At 36.6% G+C, this 24,331-nt stretch overlaps 1 protein-coding gene across 13 annotated transcripts in view; it reads left to right on the top strand.

The window, feature by feature from the left end:
• The window catches only part of PDE1C (phosphodiesterase 1C), a 551,218-nt gene that overhangs the window by 412,312 nt on the left and 114,575 nt on the right, over positions 1-24,331 (top strand). For all 13 annotated transcript variants that reach the window (XM_032286655.1, XM_032286659.1, XM_032286653.1 and 10 more), the window contains 3 exons: positions 562-678; positions 9,360-9,500; positions 23,353-23,453. In XM_032286655.1, the coding sequence (XP_032142546.1) occupies positions 562-678; positions 9,360-9,500; positions 23,353-23,453 (359 nt within the window). The remainder of the gene's footprint in view (positions 1-561; positions 679-9,359; positions 9,501-23,352; positions 23,454-24,331) is intronic.

Consider the following 24,331-nt stretch of genomic DNA (forward strand, 5'->3'; position numbering starts at 1 on the left):
AATGAGTTAACATTCTTAACTGTAAACTTAGAGGAAGTCATCGGGCAGTGTCAAGGGACCGGAGAGAAGTTCAGAGAAGAGAAGCGCCCTAGGCTGTAGCGAATTAAACGGTAGCAGCTGCAGGGCGTAATGGAAGGTGACTGATATCAGGCATCCAATCTATGTTTGTGTTCTGGCCCCACCTGTATCCCCAGCACTTACTCACCTTGAGTGTTAGGGAAATTAGGTAATTTATCAGTTTTCTTATCTGTAAAATGTGACTAATATCTATCACTTAGAGTTGTTTTCAGGATAAATTGCACATTTATCACCAACCATAATGCCTGCCATACATAAGTACTCAATAAATTATGGCTATTTTTATTAGTAATAAAACTATTTAATGTTTTTAAATAATGTAGGCTAGCCAGACTGAAAAAAATTTGAGAGTAGAAAGGCTGTAAGAGTCTCACACTGTGAAATCTCCAGTGAGGGCTGCAGGCAGATTTGAAAGTGGGGAGTTTGGTAGGTGTGTAAGTGACATTGGCCTAATGTGTTCTTTCTCTCCACCCTGTCCTGTAGGATGTGGACAAGTGGTCTTTTGATGTCTTTTCCCTCAATGAGGCCAGTGGGGATCATGCATTGAAATTTATTTTCTATGAACTACTCACACGCTATGATCTGATCAGCCGTTTCAAGGTCAGTATCTCTTTAAAAAGAAAAATAAATAAACTACGTGCATGTGTTTATCCTCATATGACCTTTGGGTTCAGATACTTTTAATATGCAGAATGAAAACTGCTCCAGGCGACTAAGGAAGCATCCTTCGGATAGCCACTGCTGTGAATTCTTCTGTGGAGGGTGCTTTTGATTACACCCCTGCTGGTGGATCTCAGTGGCATGGGAGAGATGGGAGAGAATGGAGAGACCCATTTAGATTCTGGTCTTCCTGGAATTACAACCTGAATCCCGAAATAACCAAGCTCCCCCTCAGGCTCTGTTCACAGGTCTCATTTCAACATGGCTTTGTGTCCTATCAACCAACACCGTCAGAGAGACAGTAATGGAGACAGAGTGGGCATCTGCTGTCTCTGTAAACCTTTTTTTCCCACCACTTGGCTCATTCAGACAAGTACTATCACTTATCATCTGTGACAGCTCATTAGTATTTCCCCACCATTTATGCTTCAAATTAATTCTCCAACTTTACGTAAAAGAACGTGAATCATTTCCAGTGTTCAATTCCCTACAGCCTTCTAATACTACAGACTCTCGAAGTGGGGTCAGATCCTCAAGGACTTGAGGTATTCATCTGCCAACATCTGTGGTTTCGAGCTCCTCTGACTTCTCTCATCAAAGGGATGAGCTTCTGGAAAACACAAGTCTTTTTCTGTACAACATCTTGATTTCTCCAGAGACATGGTTCTTTATACTCTCCTAGGGACTGTATATTTGTATATATATATTTTTAGTACAAATATTGTGGGTATTTATAGGGTATATGTGATACTTTTTACATGCATAGACTATGTAATGATTAAGTCAAGGTTAGTAAGATGTCCATTACCTGCAGTATTTATCATTTCTGTGTGTCGGGAACCTTTCAAGTCCTCTCTTCTAGCTGTTTTGAAGTACACAAAACAGTCTTGTTAACTGCAGTCACACTACTCTGCTATTGAACATTAGACTTTAATCCTGTCTTTTTTTTTTTTGAGATGGAGTCTTGCTCTGTCCCTCAGGCTAGAGTGTAGTGATACGATCGCAGCTCACTGTGACCTCTGCTAGGTTCAAGTGATTCTCCTGCCTCAGCCTCTTGAGTATCTGGGACTACAGGCATGTACCACCATGCCCAGCTAAGTTTTTGCATTTCTAGTAGAGACAGGGTTTCACCATTTTAGCCAGCATGGTCTCAGTATCCTGACCTTGTGATCCACCAATCTCAGGCTCTCAAAGTGCTGGGATTACAGGTGTGAGCTACCACGCCTGGCCTAATCCTTCTAACCAACTGTATGTTGGTACCCATTAACCAACCCCTCTTTATCACCAACCCCTGAACCCCGACACACATCCCAGTCTCCAGTACCTATCATTCTACTCTCTAATTGTGTAAGATCAACATTTTTAGCTCCCACATCTGAGTGAGAACATGTGCTATTTGTCTTTCCATGCCTGGATTATTTTACTTAATGTAATGACTTCCAGTTCTATCCATGTCATTGCAAATGACGTGATTTCATTCTTTTTAATGGCTGAATAGTATTCCATTATGTATGTATACCAGGTTTTCTTTATCCATTCATCCACTGATGGACACTTAGCTTGATTGTGTATGGTACTCAAATAAACATGAGAGTGCAGATATCCCTTTGATACACTGATTTCTTTTCATTTGGATAAATACCCAGTACAGTAGTGAGATTGCTGGATTGCATGGTAGTTCTACTTTTAGGGTTTTTTGTTTTTCTGGGTTTTTTTGTTTGTTTGTTTTTTGAGAAATCCCCACACTGTTTTCCATGGTGACTGTACTAATTTACATTCCCACCAACAGTGTAGAAATTCTCCTGTTTTTCTACCTCCTCACCAGCATCTTTTAAAAAATAATAATAACTATTCTTACTGGGATGAAATGATATCTCATTGTGGTTTTGATTTGTATTTCTCTGATGATTAGTGATGTTGAGCATGTTTTTCACATATGCACTGTCCATTATATGTCTTCATTTGAGAAATGTCTATTTACATCTTTGCCCACTTTTCAATGGGATTATTTGTTATTTTTACCAAGTTGAGTTTCCTGTACATTCTGGAGATTAGTCCTTTGTCAGATGAATATTTTGCAAACGCTTCTCATATTTAACAGATTGCCTCTTCACTCTCTTGTTTCCTTCCTTTACCATGCAGAAGATGTTTAGTTTAATGTAGTTCTGTTTGTCTATTTTTGTTTTTATTGCCTCTGTTTTTGAGGTCTTATCCATAACATCTTTGCCTAGACCAATGTCTTGAAGTGTTTTTTCACTCTTCTGGTTTTTACAGTTTTGAGTCTTGTGTTAAAGTCCTTAATACATCTTGAGTTGATTTTTGTATATGATAAGAGATGGGTGTCTAGTTTTATTCTTCTATATATGAATATGCCATTTTCCCAGACTTATTTATTGAAGGAGGTGTCCTTTGTAAGTTTTTGGTGCCTTTGTCAAAAATCAGTTAGCTGCAAATATGTTGATTTATTTATGGGTTTCCTATTCTATTCCATCGATCTATGTATCAGTTTTTATACTATTACCATGCTGTTTTGGTTTCTGTAGCCTTGTAACATATTTTGAAATTATGTAGTGTGATGCCTCCAGTTTTGTTGTTTTTGCTCAGTATTGTTTTGGCTAATTGGTCTCTTCTGGGGCTCCCTATATATATATTTTTATTTCTGTGAAAAATGGCATTCGTATTTTGATAGAGATTGCATTGAATCTGTAAATTGCTTTGGGCAACATGGTCACTTTAACAACATTAATTCTTCCCATACAGGAGCATGAGATGTCTTTCCATTTATTTGTGTCCTCTTCAATTTCTTTCCTCAATGTTTTGTAGTTTTTCCTAGGGAGGTCTTGTACCTCCTTGGGTAAATTTATTCCTAGGTATTTTTTTTTGGTAGCTATTGTAAATATACTATAAACGACATTGCTTTCTTGATTTCTTTTTTTGGCTAGTTCGTTGTTCATGTATAGAAACATTACTGACTTTTGCAACTTTTATTTTGTTTTTTTAATGTAGAGATAGGATTGCACTATGTTGCCCAGGCTGGTCTTGAACTACTGGCCTCAAGCAATCAGCCTCCCCAAATGCTAGGATTACAGGTATGAGTCACTATGAGAAGCCAGTACTGATTTTGGTATGTCAATTTTGTATTCTGCAACTTTACTGGATTCATCAGATCGAAGACTTTTTTTGATAGAGTCTTTAGGTTTTTCTAGATATAAGATTATATCATCTGCAAAGAGAGAAAATCTGACTTTATCTATTCCAATTTGGATGCCCTTTATATCTTTCCTTTGCCTGATTGCTCTAAGACCTCAAGTAATATGTTGAATGCAGTGGTAAAAGTGGAGATACTTGTATTGTTCCAGTTCTTATAGGAAAGCCTTTCAACTTTTCCTCATTCAGTATGAAGTTAACTATGTGTTTTTATATATTATCTTTATTATGTTAAGATATGTTCTTTCAATTCCTGGTTTGTTGAGTTTTTATCATGAAGGAATATTGAATTTTATCAAATGTTTTCTCTGCATCTATTGAGATTATCATATGGCTTTTGTCCTTCATTCTCTTAATACATGATGTATCATCATGTTTATTGGTTTGCATATGCTGAACTATCCATGTATCCTTGGGATTGATCCTACTTGATCATGGTGTATTATCTTTTTGATGTGCTGCCAGATTCAGTTTGCTAGTATTTTGTTGAGGATTTTTCATCTATGTTCATCAAGGGTGGTGGCCTGTGGTTGTGTTTTATTATTGTTGCAGCCTTGTCTGGTTATTGTGTCAGGGAAATACTGACATTGCAGAATGAGTTAGGGAGAAGAAGAAATTTCCCCTTCAATTTTTTGGAATATTTTAGAAGAACTGATGTTAGTTCTTTGAAAGTTTGGGGGAATTTGATAGTGAAGGTATCTGGTCCTAGACTTTTCTTTTTGGGGAGAATTTATATTACTGATTCAAACTCATTACTCATTATTGGTCTGTCCAGGTTTTCTATTTCTTCATGATTCAGTCTTGGTAAGTTGTATGTCCAGGGACTTATCAATCTCCTCTAAGTTTTCCAGTTTGTTAGTACATAGTTGTTTGTAATGGTCTCTGATAATCTTTTGTATTTCTGTGGTATCAGTTGTAATATCTCCCTTTTCACTTTTGATGTTGTTTATTTGAATCTTCTCTTTTTTTCTTTGTTAGTCTAGCTAGCAGTTTTTTTGTTTGTGTTTTCAAAAAATCAACTTTCATTTTATTGCTCCATTGCATTGTTTTGTTACTCTCTATTTTATTTAATTCTGCTCTGATCATCATTATTTCTTTTTCTTACTAATTTGACTTTGGTTTGATCTTACTTTCTTCTTCATTGAGGTGAAGTGTTAGATTGTTTACTTGGAATTTTTCTACTTTTTGGACACATTTTTTGCTATGAATTTCCCTCATAGCACTGCTTTTGCTATCTCATAGCTTTTGATATGTTGTGTCTAGAGTTTCATTTACTTTAAAAATGTTTTTATTTCCTCCTTAATTTCTTTCTTAATTGAATGGTAATTTAGGAACATGTTATTTAATTTCCATGTATTTGTATAATTTCCAAATTTCATCTTGTTGTTAATTTCTAGTTTTATTTTATTGTGATCTGAGAAGACACTTGATATTATTTTGATTTTTAATTTTTTTGAGACTTATTTTGTGTTCTAACATATGGTCTAGGCTGGAGAATGTTCTTCATGCTGATGAGAAAAATCTGTGTTCTGTAACTTGGATAAAATGTTCTGTAAGTGTCTATTAGGGCCTTTTGGTCTAATGTGAAATTTAAATCCAACTTTGTTAATTTTCTGTATAGATGTTCTGTTTGATGCCGTGATAGAATGTCAAAGTGTCAAACTATTATTGTATTAGAGTCTCTCTCTTCTTTAGGTCTAATAATATTTGCTTTATACATCTGGGTGCTTCAGTGTTAGGTGTGTGTATGTTTAGAAATGTTATATCCTTTTGCTGAATTGATTCTTTTTTCATTATACCATAACTTTGTCTCTTTGTACTATTTTTGACTTAAAGTCTGTTTTATCTGTTATAAGTATAGCTACTCCTGCTTGCTTTTGATTTCCATTTGCATGGGATTTTTTAAAATGTCTATTTCTTTTCAGTCTATATGTGTCTTTACAGGTGAAAAGAGCTTCTTTTAGGTGGCATATAGTTGGATCATCAATTCTTTCTTTTTTTTTTTTAAATCCATTTAACCAGTCTATTTTTTAAGTGGGAAGTTTAACCAATTTACATCTAAGGTTGCTATTGATATGTTAGGACTTATTCCTGTCATTTTATTAATTGATTGCAGATTTATTATGTATCCTTTCTTACATTCTTATTGTTTATAATTGTGGTTTGGTGGTTTTCTGCAGTGGTAACATTTGGATTTTTTTCTCTTCCTTATTTGTGTATTTGCTCTATCAGTGAGTTTTTTTTTTTTTTTCCATTTTTCATTTTCATGATGGTAGATATCGTTTCTTTGTTTCCAGGTGTAAGATATCCTTAAGCATTCATTGTAGGTCTGGTCAAGTGATGAGGAATTCCCTCTACATTTGCTTGTCTGGAAAAGGCTTTATTTCTCCTTCATTAATGAAAAATAGCTTTGCTAAATATAGCATCCTTGGTTGGCATTTCTTTTTTAGCTCTTTGAATCTATTAACTCATTATCTTTTTGCCTTTAGGGTTTCTGATGAGATATCTTCTGTTCTTCTGATGAAGTTTTCCTTATAAGTGAATACATGTTTTTCTCTTGCTGTTTTTAGAATTTTTTTTGTCTTTGATTTTGACAGTTTGACTCTAATGTGCTGTGGAGATCTTTTTGAATTGTATCTGTTAGGGAATCTTTGGGCTTCCTGTGTGTGGGTATCTAAGTTTCTTGCTACATTTGGGAATTTTTCCAGTAGTATTTTGTTAAATAGGTTTTCTAACTCTTTTGTTTCCTCTTTGCTTTTGGGGACACTGAAAATGCAAATATGTTATTGTTTAATGGTTGTCTGGTTACCACATAGGCTTTGTTTATTCTTTTTTTATTATTATTATTTTTGCCAGACTGCATTTTTTGTTAGGATCTGTCTTCTAGTTCTGAACTTTTTTCTTCTTGCTTGGTCTAGTCTACTGTTGAAGGTTTAAAATGTATTTTGTATTTTATTAAATGAATTCTTCCACTCCATAATTTCTGTTTGGTAATTTGTATGATAGCTATCTCTTTAGTAAATTTATCATTAATATCCTGAATTGTTTTCTTGATATCTTTGTATTACTTTTATGTATTCTCTTGTATATCATTGAACCCCTTTAGAAACAATAATTTGAATTATTTATCCAAAACATCATAAACTTCATTTTGATTGGGGTCTCTTGCTGGGTAATTTTACAATCCTTTGGAAATGTCATACCTCCTTGCTTTATAAATGTTTCTTGTGTCCTTATGTCAATATCTATGTATTTTGTGTAACAGTCGCTTCTTTACATTTTTTTTTCTTTGTTTTTTTTTTCCCATTTATTTATTTTATTGCAGCTTCTTTACATTTTTAAAATTTGCTTTCACAGGGAGAACTTTTTCCTGAAGATGTATCTATGGTGTTGGTTGGGTAGAGAACTTTGGCTTTGATTCTGGGTGTACACAGTAGTGCAATCTTTGTATGATTCCTTTGGCTGTAAACTATGTCAGTGGTGTATGTGATTTCTTCAGTAACTTAGAGTGTAATTGTTAGTGGAGGCTGTAGTGAAGTTTCACTGCAGATGGGATGCCATTTGGGCCTGACCATCGGCCTCAGTAGTGGCAGTGGTTGGCCAAGCATGCCTGTCCCATGCCTTGGGCCCCAGGGAGTTCTACACTTGCACTGGTGTTAGCAGGTTCAGAAGGCCTGATTCTTGGGCTTCCAGCTGGCTTACTCAGGAGCCAGTGGTGACAGCAGTGGGCCAAGTGGTTGGGGGCTGCTCAGTCCCCTGAACAGTAGGCATGGCATGAGCATTGGCAATAGCAGTGGTGAGACTAACTCCTCAGTTGCAAGCATCATAGAGGTGGCTACGACAATCTGGGTGGAGTAGTCTCCAGGCTCACAGAGCCCTTCCCACTGAGGAAATATGTCTTTACATGGCCACAAATACTTCATGGTCATGGTCCTTAGGTCCTTAATTTTTCTTTTCATCAGAAATCTGCAAGAAAATCTTATGGATTCTGGAGACTCTCCTTGGAAAAAAGTTCCTGCATGAAAATGTGCACGTGTGCGCACGCGCACACACACACACAGACACACACAGAGCCCTTGCAAGCTATTCTTAGATGTCTATAAAACAACCCAAGGAGCCCAGGTTCATTGGATCTTTATTTTTCAAAATTGTAATGAATTCATCTGTGACCTCATAAAGGTCATATTTAAATTTATAAAAATCCACACATGGTAAAATGGAAGAATACACCCAAGGGAGAACAAATCATGGAATCTCAGAAGCATTAACTTAGCATTTTCCTTATTTTTTTCTTACAAATGTAATTGTTAATCCTCAGGAAGACACACCCTTTCCTTTTCCCTAGACTTATATTGTATAATTTACCCTGAACCATGGAATGGATCCAGAAAATGAATGCAATGAATGTTTTCTGGATGCCCTTATTTTGTACATGAAATTTGCAGTGTTCTTCACTGCTACATAGAAAAGAAAGGCATGTATATTATGTATATTTCAGATGGAAAAACAATTAATCTAGTTGGAAAGATTCCAAGTGACTGGTAGTTGCAAATAAAGGCTGAAGTATTTTATTTGTGGAGAAATAAATGAATACATACTATGCAGCATATCTCATTTATTTGTAGGAAAACAAAGTACACAAAAATCTTAAGTTATGAAATTATTGCAAAACAAATATAAACTGCCTGAAAAGAATCCCATTTGAAAGGAGTGGTTAAGTACATTGAACACATGAGAAAAACAAAACAAAATTAAAACCTAAAAACAAAACTCAAAACCAAAACGTGACAGTCTGTTTTTATATATGGGAACAGGAACAGGCTATGTTCTTATGTTTGTTACTTGGCAATTTATTATTAGTGACTTAGAATTGGAAGATCTCATTCTACTGATGTTAGGTTACAAATAGTGAATGATTCCACAAACTAGTACTAATTATTAGTATTATTTTCGAGTTCCTCAGTGTTGTTTACAACACTATTTGGTGTCCTATGTAGCATCTTGTTTTCCCTTGGGGTTAGAGGGGAAGGATGTTTAAGAGTAGATGAGGACAAGGAAATACAGAAAATTAACATAGTCACCAACAACCAAGTTTTCTAGTTGTGTATTAAACATTACTGCTTTCCATGTCAATAAAACTAAGTATCTTGAAATGATTCAATGTCATTTCTCAGGGATTCTGAAATGAGCAACAAAGAAAAATGTACAGGGCCGACTATTAACCAAGAACTTCTGTTAGAATTCAAAATTATCTGATAATTTTGTCAGTAACTTTTATTAACTGTGTAAAGTTTCAATTCCCTCTTGTGATATGTTATGCCTTCAGAAAAAAGCAGTCCTAGTGCCTTAGACTTTTGTGTCTCCATTGAAAGCAGCAAAGTCACTAGTTAATTAACCTCACTGCTCTCTTTCAGATCCCCATTTCTGCACTTGTCTCATTTGTGGAGGCCCTGGAAGTGGGATACAGCAAGCACAAAAATCCTTACCACAACTTAATGCATGCTGCTGACGTTACACAGACAGTGCATTACCTCCTCTATAAGACAGGAGTGGCGGTAAGTATGGATAGGAACTCTTAGGTTCCCCAGAAGATGCAAGAATGAATTTTTAATGGTGACTGTTCTGATGAGGTGGAGGCCATGAGTGGTGCATTGTTTTATGGACTTCCTGTTTTCCAGGAGTAATCTAACCAATATGGAAAGTCTTGGAGTTTCCTGTTGCCTCTAAAATTTTTTCCATCCTGAGCCTGATGAGATAAATGCCTGGTAGTGACTTTCGTCTTCACCAGGTTGTAACCAATTCAAATATAACAGCTACAACTAAATATATATTTCTAGATATGGAGAGTGGTACTATTAACCTTTAGCTGTGGTCAATAATGATGACATTCATGCATACTGAAACTGTATTCAATGTACTTGGCAACCATGCTATGCAAAGTTAGATTTTGGTTTAAACCACTAGGTCTTTTTCATAGGGACTATGGTGATTCATATCCTATTTGTATGCCTATTTGTATGCCTATATGTATCCTAAATATGCCAGGCATTATTTTTAACTTAAGAGTAAATCTTTACTTCTAACCATTTGGAGTGTTTCTTGCTTCTTTTGGCTCAACATTGTAGCTCTTTAGATATTTTTGGTTTTGCCTTAAAATTTTTTTTTAACAGATCGGAATCTCAGTCTATCACCCAGGCTGGAGTGCAATGGAGCGATCATAGCGCACTGCAGCCTCTAACTCCTGGGTTCAAGTGGTCCTCCTGTCACAGCCTGTTGAGTAGCTGGGACTATAGGCGTGCATCATCTTCAGTTGTTTTTGAATCTCTGTTCTGTGTTTACTCACCTGCTCAACTTGGTTGTCTTTGCTTTTTTTTTTTTTTTTGCTTTGATGTAAGCCATTCATTTAAAAAGATATAGTCATTAGAGGCAAAAGCAGGCCTGTATGACTTTTTACTTTGAAAGATCCTTCAGAATTACATTAGGATAGACATTCTTTGGGGATAGTTATCAATTATCCCATAAACTCAGGGCACATTTGTTATCTTTTCTTCCAGTGCCTGTTTAAAGACTTGGCCTAATATCTCACTGAATTAAAAAAGGAATATGTGGGAGGAGTGTGGGCTTTGGAGCTAGATACAGTGACTATAATTCCCTGCTTAATTGCTTACTAGATATTGTGACTGATGATAAATTACTTGAGTCTCTGAACGAAGACTTCCTCATTTTTTAAAATGCTGAAAAATATTCCACTTTGTAGAAGTGATGGTTAGGAATAAAGTTTCAAAATATTAAGTACTCTGCCTCATAAAAGCAGCTCAAAAATCAGGCATTATTATTGTTAAAACATTGCAGAATTTTCCTAAAGTCTAATATCATTTTTTCCGGTTATTCCTTATTATGAAGCTGATTTCTTAAAAATAGTATTTAAAACACTATCTTTGAAGTTATAGCAAGATTATTAAGGGAAGATTTTTAACCCAATAAAAGGTTTTTACTAAACATTTAGAGCAAGTGTCATATTAAATAATGGTCCCATGAATACCTGGAGCAAGACAGGGATACCCACATTAATACTGCTACCTGGCATTTTTCTGGAAGTGTCAGCTTCAAGAATGCAGTATGTAATATACGATATGATATCTTCAAAAGGTCAAGATACAGTCTGTGAAATAATGTGATTTCTAAAATTTCCTTTAGAAAATAAAAGAAAACCTTACAAATTCTTAGATCAATACAGTCTCGATAAAAGAGCTCGCCCATGCACTGGAAATTAATGAGTGTAATAGAGAAATGTTCATTCCCAACAGTTTTTAAAAAGTCTACAAATCACCTATACAGAGCTTCAAAAACAATAAAAAGGAAACTGTAAAACTAAATCAAAGGGCACAAAAATGATCTTTAAATAAATGGAAAAGGCATCATGTTTTTAATGGGAGTAAAGCCTCAGGATTATATAGATGTCAGTTTCCCTCAAAGTAATCTATACATTCAAAGCAATACTAATCAACGTTTCAAGGATTTTAACATGAAACATGATAATGTGAATCTGAAATTCATGTCAAATAGGTATTTCACAACCTTAAAAAAGACAACTTTGTAAAAGAACAATGTAAAGGGGAGTGGTTCTTACTCTCTTAGATATTACAATATCTACTGAAGCTGAGCATGTACTGCTTGTGAAAAAAACAGGCAAATGTATCAATAGAATTGATTAGAGTTTCAAAAAATAAACCCAAATGTTTATAGATAACTTATATTGTGAGTCCTTTATTATAGGATGCTATAGACTGAATGTTTGTGTTCTCTCAAACTCCTCTGTTGAAATCCTAACTTCCAATGTGATGGTATTAGTTAGTGGGTCCTAGAGGAGGTGACTAGGTCATGAGTGTAGAACTGTAGTGAATGGGATTAATGCCTTTATAAAAAAAAGTTCCCTTCCCTCTTCTGCCATGTGAGGACACAGTCCTCTATAAATCCAGAAGCAGGCCCTCACCAGATGCCAAATCTACCAGTGCCTTGATCTTAAGGTTCCCAGCCTCCAGAACTGTGAGAAATAAACTGTTGTTTATAAGTCACCCAGCCTATGGTATTCAGTTATAGCTGCTCAAATGGACTAAGACACAAGATAGGAGGATATCAGTGCTCCTGCAGAACTTAACATTCTAGTGTGAAGTTACAGATAGAAGAGACCAGTGGAAATTAATCAAGAAAATGTTATTAATACTCTGCAGAGAAGTAAAATAGAGCACCTACCTAGGGAAAGCTGGGTGTTTTATTAGATAGGAAAGGACTCTCTAGAGATAGTATTTAAGCTGAGATCGTTGGGATTTTTGGCTTCAGCTATGCTAACAGTGAAAGAAGAGTATGACTGCAGAGTTAGTGTAGGGTTTTAGTACAAGAGTCCTGTGAGAGAATAACTTTGCTACATTCAAGGAGCAGAAGTAAGGCAAGCCTGGTGGGAACAGCACATGATGGAGACCGTGGTGCATTATGAGGCTGAGGAAGAAGTGGTAGCTAGGCCAGGTCTGGCTTTACAGGCCTCGGTAATGAGTTCCAATTTTATCTTGAGTGCAATCGGTAGAAAGCCACTATTGGGTTTTAGACAGAGGAGTGATGTGATCTGATAAAGATTCAAAAAGGATTCCTGTGGGGAATGGATTTTAAGGCAGCCTGCTAGAAAAATCTTGCAGAAACCTAGCGAAGAGACGCTGGTAGTTTGGACTAGGAAGGATGCTGCTGATGGAGAGGAGAAAATGCTGTTTCTGAGACAGAGATAAAAGGACTGCTGTGGTGAATAGGATTTGGGACATTAAAGTGGGGAATCGAGAATATATCTTAGATTTGTGGTTTGATAAACAGAGTTGACAAGAATGCCTGGTGACAAACCAATTTTTGGAGGAAAGGGGATCAAGACTTCTGATTTAGACATGTGGATTTCAAAATCCCTAGGCATCCATGTACAGAGGGCAAGCAGAAAAAAAATTAAAGGATACCAAAGTTCCAGGGGAGGTCAAGGATAAATATATAGATTAGGTAGTCTTGGGCATATCAATACTATAAGAAGACAGGGAACTAGATGAGATTATCTAAAGGGAGAATGAATAGAGAAGTAGAAGGGGCTCTGAAGTGAGTCCTAGAACACTCCAAAGATCAAAATGAAGGCAAAGAGTTAAGAGTCAGCAATAGAAACTTAAAAAGAATGGCCAATGACATGGGGTATAAACCAAGAGAGTTTGGAGTCATGGAAGCCAAGGAAAGAGAATGCTTCAAGAAGAGAGTGGTGCATTGCATGGGGCATGCCGATGGTCAAGTAACATAAGGACAGAGAAGTGACCATGCGCTCTGGCAACATGGAAGTCATTGTTGACCTTGACATGAGTTGTCTCAGTGGTTTGGTGGGAATGGAACACTGACTAGAGTATAATAACGAAAAACTTGCAGGTGAGAACATGAAGACATGACTATAGACAACTTTGTAGGGAAAATTACCCAGTTTAAAAAATATTTTGATTACAGTTATTTATTTAGAAAAACAGAATGCTTTTGTTCTACTTCGAGTCATTCGCCCACCAAAGAAATCTGACAAATGAATTAAAGATGTAAATGCAAAAGTAAAAATTTGATAATATTAGAAGAAAAAATGAGAATATGTTTATAGCCTTGAAAAAAGACATTTTAAAAATATTAAGCTTTGAAACACGAGTTGTTCCATAAAATATTGATTAATTTGAATACATTAAAGTTAAAAACTTCTGTAGGATAAAAAGCATCGTAAACAAAATAATGAAGTAAGCATTTGGAGAACATACGTAGAGAGCATGGATTCAGAGCCAGATTGTATAAATAAATCAGGAAAATGACACAAATTCAGTTAAAAAATATGAGCAGGCAATTAACAGAAAAGGTAATACATTTAATCAATAAAAGAAGTATGAAAAGATGCACCACTCGTTAGTATCCAAGGATATATAAACTTATACCAATTTTAATCCATTATATACATATGGATACAAATGTTGAAAGTTTGATAATATTAGTTATCAGTTAGGATGTAGAGCAGGGTTTCTCAACCTCAGCACTATTGATGTTTGGGGCCAGTTTTTGTTGCTTTTCTATACGTTTTAGTGTAGCAGTATCTGACCTGCAGTCACTAGATGCCAGTGGCACTACTCCCCACTCCAGTTATGACAACCAATCATGTCTCCAGACGTTGCCAAATAAACCACTGGTTGGAGGGTGATTGTCCCAAGTTGAGAACCACTGATTGAGAAGAAATTATATTCTCATATACTGCTCATCTGAGGGTAAATTGGTATAGTCATGTAAGAAAACAATTCTGCAGTAATTGCTATAAGGAAAAATATACACACCAATGCTCCAGTACTTCCAAGTGTACCCAAGGAGGCCTTGTACAATCAGATTCATTGTAGCAATGTTTGCCATAGTGAACAATTACAGAGTATATATCTATCAAAAGGGAGTTAGAACTCTGGAATACCATAGATTTCTATGTCTAAAAATCAAGATGTATTATTAAGTTTAAAAAGTTGTGGAAAATGTGTTCTAAATGGTATATATTGTTAAACATAGCACATCTCTATGTATATATATATATAGAGATGTGCTATGATATATATAAAAGTATATTGAAAAACATCTAAAAAGATAAACAGTAAATTGAAGATAGTGGTTACCTCTGGGGATGTTCTCATCCTGGAGTAGTGGTCAAAGAGAACTTTATATTTGTATTGTTTGAAGTTTTTGTTTGCAACACTAGTGGGTCAGCCCAGTAGTGGGATCATCCTATGGACCCTTATTAGGTCATCCTATCACTTAAATAGTTAAAAATTGTTTAAATTTTATTTGTAAAATTACTTCTCTATGAGACCATTACTTAGGTAAAGCCTTTCACTGTGAACATTTTAGGATATTGGATATAACATCATAGGATATTGTAATATTATCTTATATAACATTCTGTTAATTATATTAAATACATTATATTATTAACAATTATTAATTGTATTACTATAACATATTATCTTATATTACAGGATATGTAATATATTCTATATTATAATATAGGATATTGTAACATTACAGGATATTGGCTTTATGTATATGTGTAGAGAGAGAGAGTCAGGATCACAGTATTATAGACTTATTTATCCTGTTTGTTTCAATAAATTGTATGTTATGATAGTTTCCCTGGGTCATCATATATTTATTATGATAAGAAAATCTTAATAGTTAATTATTGGGTTATCCTATTGCTTAAACAGTTAAAAAATTTTTTTCACTACTGTAAATGATACTCCGGTTAGCCTCCTTGCATAGCAATATTTTCCCACTAAAGTTATGTGTGTGTGTGTTTGTTTTTAATTTTTATTGTTAATTTTTTAAATTCAACATTTTCCTTATGTATTAACCACTTTTATTTTCTTTGGTTATGACATCTCCATTTCTGAGAACTTAATATTTTGCTGAAAAAATGTTTGAATTTCTCAGCATTTTTCAATAAAAATGTTTACCTAGTGCCTAGCATGCAGTAGAATATTAGTAAATGGTAGTTGTTATTATTACTAAACATAAGTAATCATGACTAACAATACTTGTCATATGTATAAAAATTTCAAAACTTGTGATTGAATTGTATGACCTTATATAGACTTTCTTTAAAAAAATACGGTAACATATTAGTGAGAGAATACATCTTCCTCACCCCTATGATTTTCATTCATTTGGTGTGTTTTCCTTTGGGTAGGCTATGTTTTGCTGCAGGATCAAGCAATCCCAAAATCTCAATGGTTTGGAAATAATATAGGCTTTCCCTCCCAACCCCCACCACCCAACAGTGAGTTAAAGAAGCTGCCTGTATTATTCTCACTCCAGGGCCTAGGTTTCCTAAACAGCCACCTTCCTGAGAGTTGTCAGACATTATGGCAGAGAGATAGGGGCTCTTGTATTTCTATGTCTGTATTTAAATTCTAAGGCTCAGAAGCTTTGCTCGTCACTTCTGCTCACAACTCATTGGCCAAAATGACTCACACAGCCCCTCCCAGCCATAAAGGGGCCAGAAAGTCTAATCCTACTATGTGCTTGATAAGAAGAAAGCCAAACACTCTCTGTTATTTATTTGAATATTTCTCCCTGTCTGTTATCTTTTCTGTCTGCTTCTGGAGCTTCTCTTAGAACTCTGAATCCATCTTCACACCTTTTAGCTTCTCTCATGTTTCCCCATCTTTCAGTATTTTAATGATACCTTCTGAGAGATGTCCTCAACTCTATCTTCCACATTATCAGCTTGGCCTTCGGATATGTCCTTCTAGTTATTCGACCTGTTTATTTAATATTTTTAGTTATTAATATTTTTAATTTCAGAAACTCTTTTTTTTTTGCCCTGTAATGTGCTATTGTCTTAGCAGCCTTACATATTTATGAATATACCTACACATTTTTAAAACTTTTTTTAAAAGACTTTTAATAAATAGAATTGTATCTTTTAACTCATGGGCAATATGCTGTTTGTTTATGAGAATCTTCTTATACTATTGGCTTTTTTCCCTCAAAATGTCTAGTGAAGTTTGGTTGTTGGAACATATTTGTAAGTGAATGTCCAGGTGGGCTAGATGGGTCAGGGGTATGGGTGTCCTCTGCATTTGTGTGGTCTGTCCAAAGAGACATCCCGGGAGGGCGTGACAGCTTTTCATCAGCAACAGCCTTCTCAGTGTCCTTCCTACCTCTTTTGACTGTAGCTCTTGTCCTTATGCTTATAAAATGGCTGATGTACCTTTGCAAATCCAGGTAAGAAGATGAGGGAGCATACAAAGCACCAAAATTGCAAATCAAATAAATCTGCCCACTTTTGAAGAGCTATCCAGAAATCCAATCCAGCAACTTTCCTTCTGTTTTATTGGCCAGAACTGTGGCTCATGGCCACTGCAATATAGAGGAAAGTCTGACACATTGCCATCCCAAACAAAATCAACAGTGATTCCCATTACAATCAACAGTGGGCAATCAACAGTGATTCCCAAGTAATATTATTATTATTTTAAAGAAGAGAAATCTCTAATCCATAGAAATTAAAATTATTCTATTATAAAGTAGCCACATGGGCTAAACTATGTTTCTCATCAATTCATATATTGAAGTCCTAGCACCCAGGACCTTGGAATAGGACTGTATTTGGAGAGATGACCTTTGAAGAGGTATTAAGGTAAAATGAGGTCATATAAATGGGCTTTAAACCAATATGCCTGGTGTTCTCACAGAAAGAGGAGATTAGGACACAGACGTGCACTTGCAGGGATAAGAGTCCATTGTGAGGACACAGAGAGAATATGGCCATCTGTAAGGCAAGGAGAGAGGTCTCAGGAGAAAACAGACCTGCTGACATCTTGATCTTGGACGTCTCTCCTCCAGAACTGTGAGAAAATACATTTCTGTTGTTTAAGCCACCCAGCCTCTGTTATTTTGTTATAGCAGCCCAAGCGACTGAGTACAGTATGGGAGCCAGGATTTGGTCCCAGCTCTGACTTCGGAGGCCATGCATTTAAATATTGACATGCTTCTACCAAATGCAATTGGCAAAAAAAAAAAAAAAAAAAAAGAGCCTTCTTATATTCTGTCATCTCAGTATCCTCACGTACACTTCCAGCTATTGTGGTGAGGATGAAAGTGGATGCAAAAATGCACTTTGAACTCATCTATTCAACATACCTATTGTGCAGAGTATACTCTGGGGACATCAAAGTGAATCATGCACAGCTTCTTCAGCTCTCACCAAAAACACCCAGCATTTATGCTAATACAAATTGTCATTAACATAAACGTATCATAGCAGACAGTGATCATGATTTACTGCATGCTGTTCTTAAATGAGCTCATTTTCCATTTGCCGTTGAATTTCCATGATCAATTCAGGCCATATTTAGAGTGATTCTTAAATATAGAAACTATTTCCTACCTACTCTCTCTTTGAAATGCAGCTAAAAACAAACTTCTTTCATTGTGAGCTTACAAAAACAGTGGGAGCATTCTGATGAATGGAGAACATATTGTTACTCTAACCTTTCATTACAAACCAAGAGGGAGAAAATGCTTTTAATCATTTCAGTGTTATAAATTGTAAGACACATAGGGAATCAAAATATCCCATTGATAAAGTGGTGTCTGGGCTTCAACATCAACAGTAATACTTTGTGAATGTAAAACATTGTGATGTTTGTATTACTCGTTATTGTTTAACTTAAGTGCCTAGAAGATACTTGGATCCTTTCAGAATTATTTTGCTCATTTCTAAGAGAAAATTCTTAGACAGAAATAGATTGAAGAGTTATCTATTGATTGAATAGATGTTAATCAGACTTTAAGCTCTAGTATACTTTTGATTTAGGTGAAAAGATTTCAAACTCCAAAACTACCTCTTGGCCATTTTCATTGCTTTTGTCAAGCAAGGTACCAGTAATTTTCCCTTTGTCTATTTTATTTTCAGAAAGGAGAAGCTATGTATCTTGGTTTTTGTTCTTGTTGTTTATGACATTACCATATTAATACAGGAAAGACTAAGGATATCAAAATGACATCTTGCTTGAAGAGTGCCAAATAATTTTATTAGGGATTGTAATTGGCAAAAATTTGGCTCCTGTGACTTTTGTTCTCTGGTGTCACATGTGTTTATTAATATGTTACATTGGATTATAAAAGAGATTATGCAGATATAATTAAGGTTAGTAATCAGAAGACCTTAAATAGGGAGATTAGCCTGGATTTTCCAGGTGGGCCCAATGTAATCACACAAGTTCATCAAAGTCAAGAAGATATGGCAAAAGACAGAGGTTTGAAGTGTGAGAGGGACCCAACAATCATTGCCAGCTTTAAGGTAAAGAGGGAAACTGTGGAAAAGGAAATGAATTCTGCCAATGCCCTGAATACTCTTCGAAGCAGATTTTCCCCCAGAGCCACCAGAAAGGGATACAACCTTGTCTAAACCTTGATGTCAGCCTAGGGATACCCTGACCAGAGAACCCATCCGCACTGGGCTTTTGACCAGAATAATTGTGTGCCAATAAACAGAAGTGTTCTCTTTTTTTTGAGACAGAGGGAGTCTCCCTCTGTCACCCAGGCTGAAGTGCAATGGTGTGATCTCGACTCACTAACCTCTGCCTCCCAGGTTCAAGCCATTCTCCTGCCTCAGCCTCAGGAGTAGCTGGGATTACTGGCACCCACCACCACCCGGGTTTCACAATGTTGGCTAGGTTGGTCTCGAACTCCTGACTTCAGGTGATCTGCCCACCTCAGCCTCCCAAAGTGGTGTGGGATTACAGGCGTGAGCCACTGTGCCCAGCCTGGAAGTGTTCTTGAAGCCTCTAAGAGTGTGAGCATTTGTTAAGGTAGCATGGAAAACTAACAGATTACTAAGGAAACTCTATCATTCACATAGAAAAGTCACAACTTGCTAGTAATGTCTCCTCTAACAATGAGAAATTGGTCATGTCATTTTCCTTCAGGTTTCATCTGGTCTGTTGTACCCCATGTCTCTTCATCTTCCCCTATATGCAGGAACACATGGTTTGCTTTCCTGAGTCATACACAGCAAAACTTAAGGTCCCCCATTACCAGTTGTCAAAGCATCCTTTGACATGAATTAGTTGTGACACTCATATTTTGTAGATAGGAAAATAGTGATAGCAACTGTGACTTGTACCTTGTCACCAATAGATAATTCTGGAATAAAATACGAGTGGGACTTCAATTTCTGACTTCTTATGGATTGACATAAAACTTTCTGGTTCACAGTAATTAATTTGGAAGAGGCAAGGAAATCTGAGCTATATTAAAATATGAAGCCCAATTTCCTCCAAATAGCTTCTCCCATTTTCTCTGTTTCTGTTAGTGATGCTGTCTAATACCACCTGAAGGGTTTGTTAGCCACTCAGTGAGGCCAGGGGTGTGGAGGTCATCTAACGTGTTGTTCTCCTCAGCTGCAACCACATCTGGTCCTCCCACCACTCCCAAAATTCACATAATAGCTAAGTCATATGGCTTCTACCTCCACACTGTCTGTACATTCTTTATGAACTTTTCAATCTAAAAATACTGCTTCTAGCCAGGCACAGTGGCTCACGCCTATAATTCCAGCACTTTGGGAGGCCCAGATGGGCAGCTCAGAAATGAGAGACCAGCCTGGGCTACATGGTGAGACCCCCGTCTGTACTAAAAATATGAGAAAAAAAAAAAAAAAAGAATGCTGGGCATGGCGGTGCATGCCTGTGGTCCCAGCCCTTACTTGGGAGGCTGAGGTGGGAGTGTTGCTTGAGCCCTGGGGGCAGAGGTTGCACTGATCCAAGATCACACCACTGCACTCCAGCCTCGGCAACAGAGTGAGACTCCCTCTTAAAAAAAAAAAAAAAAAAAAAGCTATTTTTTCTCTCCCTTCTCTTCTCCTGTCCAAATATCCTTCCTGAAGTTATGATCTGATTACATGACTCTCTTGCATAGGAACTTCACCGCCAGCTGAATCTGGTTTACATTCCTTACTCACTCTGTTTTCCGATGCCTGACCTCAGAGGGCCTCAATCAGCCTTAACTCCTGCTCCAGTCAAGGGCATCATTTTCTTACCTGAGGTGAACATGCTTTTGCTGCCAGGACTTGCTCACTTAGTTCATTCTTCTGAAAATGCCAACCTTCATTTATTTCTCTGTCCAGCTTTCAAGGCCCACCTTAAACATCTCTCCTCAAACATCTCCCCTCCGTGAAGCTTTTTCTGTTTTCTCCTTCCTTTCCTTTGCCAGATACCACTTTTCTTTCTTCTTATTCCCAAAGCAGCATAACTGATTCTAAACATGCATGGTGTTTTTTGAAAAACTAGGGTGTTAAAATGAGTTTTAAAGATGATGGCTTTGGGTTTTTTTTTTTTCTTTTTGTTGCTGTTGCATGTCTGTTTAATCATTCATTGTTTTTGGTTTATTAGAAGTAGGCTATACCTAAGATAGAATTTTGTTCAATTATTTGGGTAAGGAGGGAAGCATCACTGATAGTTGTAATGTGAGAACTGTAATTATACAGTTATTTCAATGTCTGCTGGCTGGGCTGATGTTCTGTGACTAGGACTTGTTTAAATGTTACGCTGTCTTCCATTCATAATCTTATTTTAAAATGTGAAATTAACTTTACATGTCCTTAGAATAAGAGATATATGTGGGAGAGGGGGTAGAGGGAGCCAGGGACAGATGGGTGGGGACAAAATGTTGGGAAGAAAAGAAAGACAATGTCAAATGGAAAAACAAAATATGTATAATATAGATATGGATAGTAACAAGAAAAACGTGCAATATAAAATTATGCCTATATAATTTTATGCAAAATTGAACAAACACATGAACAATAACCCAAAGGAAATACAATTTAAGATTATGAGTGAGAATCCTGGAGGCGTGGTATGTGGCTTGTTGCATGACTGGATATGTGACCTTGGGTAAATCCTGTACCTCCTCCTGGCTTGCTTCCTCACCTGTCAAGTGGGCATAACAACAGTACCTGCGATTGTGGAGTTGTGAGAGTTACATGAGTTTCTATATAAAAGCACCTAGCATACATAATGCCTGCCACATGGCGGGCCCCCGAGACCGTGAGGAGGCTGATGAGGAGGCTCTTTGCTGCCTTTATAATGGGTTTTGCAGCTTCTATTTTCTTGTAATCTTTTCTTATCTTGCTCATCTTTTTTTCATCTCATTTTGTTGATTTTCATCTTAGTCGGCTTTCTCTTTGACTTTCCATTCCATGTACCTCAGTTTGTATTTTTGAGTATATTATTGAAGATGCCAGGAGGCTTCCTGATATTTCATGCTATATTCTGTTAGAAATCATTTTCAAAAGTATAGTGGTTTCTTTCTTCCTAAGTTATGTTTATGCTCATTTTCCCCCTACTCTGAAATCTTTTTTGTAAGTTCTATATCATCTGTTTATTTTTCCCTCACCAATTTTCAAAGAAGGCAATAATTCTCCAAAATTGGTAGTTAATTGAAAGATACGGCTAAAGTGGGGAATTATAAACACTTAAAATGTTCATTTTAACTTATTTTTCGTTAACTTAAATCATATGAATCTATTTTATGCACTAATCTTTAATTCAGACCCCAGGTCTTTTATGAGTTCACCAATTTGGATACTCGTGTTTGTCTTACATCAACCCTACCCCTATCTAAGGTTTCTAGTCTCATCTCTTTAAAGTGAAATGGGAACTTAAAGATGTGCATGAAGCAAACGGTGCAGAAGCTCTCTAACGTTTTACAAATGTTTTCTGCCTTTTCACAGCTGTCACCCGTATTTTGACAGCAGTTCTTTTAGTGACGGTCCAAAGCATTAAACGTAGGTTCTATAGAAATAACAACTCCAATGTTGTGTTCATATTTTATTGGTTTGTGTTATATTTAGTTACATAATTATAATAACAAGTGCAAGTTATCAAAATGCGGTTCATAATAAACCATACTGAATCACTTAAGCACGAATTTAACTAGTAACAAAAGTGAGCAAAGTTTATGAAAAGGCGGCCTGAGTCAGGCATATTCTGCCATGTGGGCATTTGCCAGGATGGTTTACAGAAACAATGGCAAGTAAATACACAGAGTCCATTAAATAGAAGTCAGTTAAGGAAGCTCGAAACACAGCAGTAGTTTCCAAACTCTAGCGTGCATCAGAACTATCTAGATGGCTTGGTAAAGCACAGATTGCTGGGCCACAACCTAGAGTTTCTGATGCAGTGGGATTGGGGTGGGGTTGAAGAATTTGCCAGCATTTCTAACAAGCTCCCAGGTGATGCCGTCTGCTTGTCCAAGGAACACATTTTGTGAACCACTGACCCACAGCCAATGTTGATGGTGTGGATGGGGAGAAGTCTTTTCAAACATCACCAGCATGCATAGAGCAGAAAACCAAGTATTTCTTCATCTGTCTCTACCCACCTCATAATGGATATTCCTCCTGTAATCAAACGTTAGGTTTTCTATTACTCTTCATTCTTGGTATTGCGTCAAAATTTCTAATTTGTGTGTGTGTGTGTGTGTGTGTTTGTGTGTGTACCTAGGAACCTTATTTGTAGATTGGAGGAGGATGCAATGAGGACTTTTCAAGTCTTCATGTTCCTTCTCTTTGATTTCCTGAAAAAGATAAAACTACTAGTTAGCTTATTCAACCTTACCGAACACATTGTTTTCAAATCACAAGTCTCCAAGTCTCTTCACAGGAAAATAACTTATTTCTGTCTCTCAGAACTTGTGTTTGGCAATAGCTTACCAGCTGCAGGGTAGAACGGCAGCACTGTGGGTGTGTTGTCAGCAAGTTGAAGACTTTGAGAAGGAAACAGCAACACATTATCTGATTGCTCTGTAATCTCCTTTCAGAACTGGCTGACAGAGCTGGAGATCTTTGCTATAATCTTCTCAGCTGCTATCCACGACTACGAGCATACCGGAACCACCAACAATTTCCACATTCAGACTCGGTGAGGGTGTTGAAATGTTTGGAAAAGAGGCAAGAGGGATCAGAGAGACAGTTTTAGAAGTCAAAAAGGTGTTAGTCACCTTTCTTTTGTGTAGTTTTCCTATTGTGAGTTTCTGAAATCAAACCTCTAAACAAAAGATCAGTCTGGTCAGCTTCAATCATGACTTAGAGTTTAAGAAGCCATCTGCTCCTAATTCTCCTATTTTGTTCAGCTCTCATATAGATATCCTTTCTTTCTCTATTCTAATGTTTGCTATTTGGTTATATTCTATGCATGCTCTACCTATTTCTAACAGGAAATGGGGCAGCTTACATAAAGGCCCAGGTGACGTAAAGGAAATGAATAAGGACACTGAGGCTTAGAGTATTTTTGTTGACATTAACAACATTGAGCAATCTTACCCTCTGATCTCTGGGATTCTGATGAGATCTCTTCTCATCCTCTGTAATTTCATCTCTGCTCTGTTTAGTGCTTGCATTATTCCTTGGCATAGGCCCCAGGAGTTAGATTGTCCCCTGTAGCCCACCTTCACTGTGAGCCACCTGTACATCCTTCCTAATGGGCTGCATGGATAAACACAAACCTCCCCATTAGAGACAGTAAATATGGGTCTAAGTGCCCCATTCTGAACCTCCTGACCTGTAACAGACATTGTTAATTGATTTTGCTACTTTCTCTTACTAAACTGTGGTGGTATTCTTAATATTCGTCCAGCACAGACTTCCAGGCAATAGCACCAGTCAATCGTCATTTCTACTTAGGATAAAACCTTCTTTGCCCTCTCTTAGCCTAAGAACTTGACCTCTCTTAAGACAGTAATGTGGAACTGGAGAGAAACTAACAGTAGAGTTAGTTAATTATCCTTGATATAGTAATCA

The sequence above is a fragment of the Sapajus apella genome, unplaced genomic scaffold (assembly GCF_009761245.1).
Source record: "Sapajus apella isolate SASKATOON/1434 unplaced genomic scaffold, GSC_monkey_1.0 scaffold19, whole genome shotgun sequence".
In the NCBI taxonomy this organism is placed as follows: domain Eukaryota; kingdom Metazoa; phylum Chordata; class Mammalia; order Primates; family Cebidae; genus Sapajus; species Sapajus apella.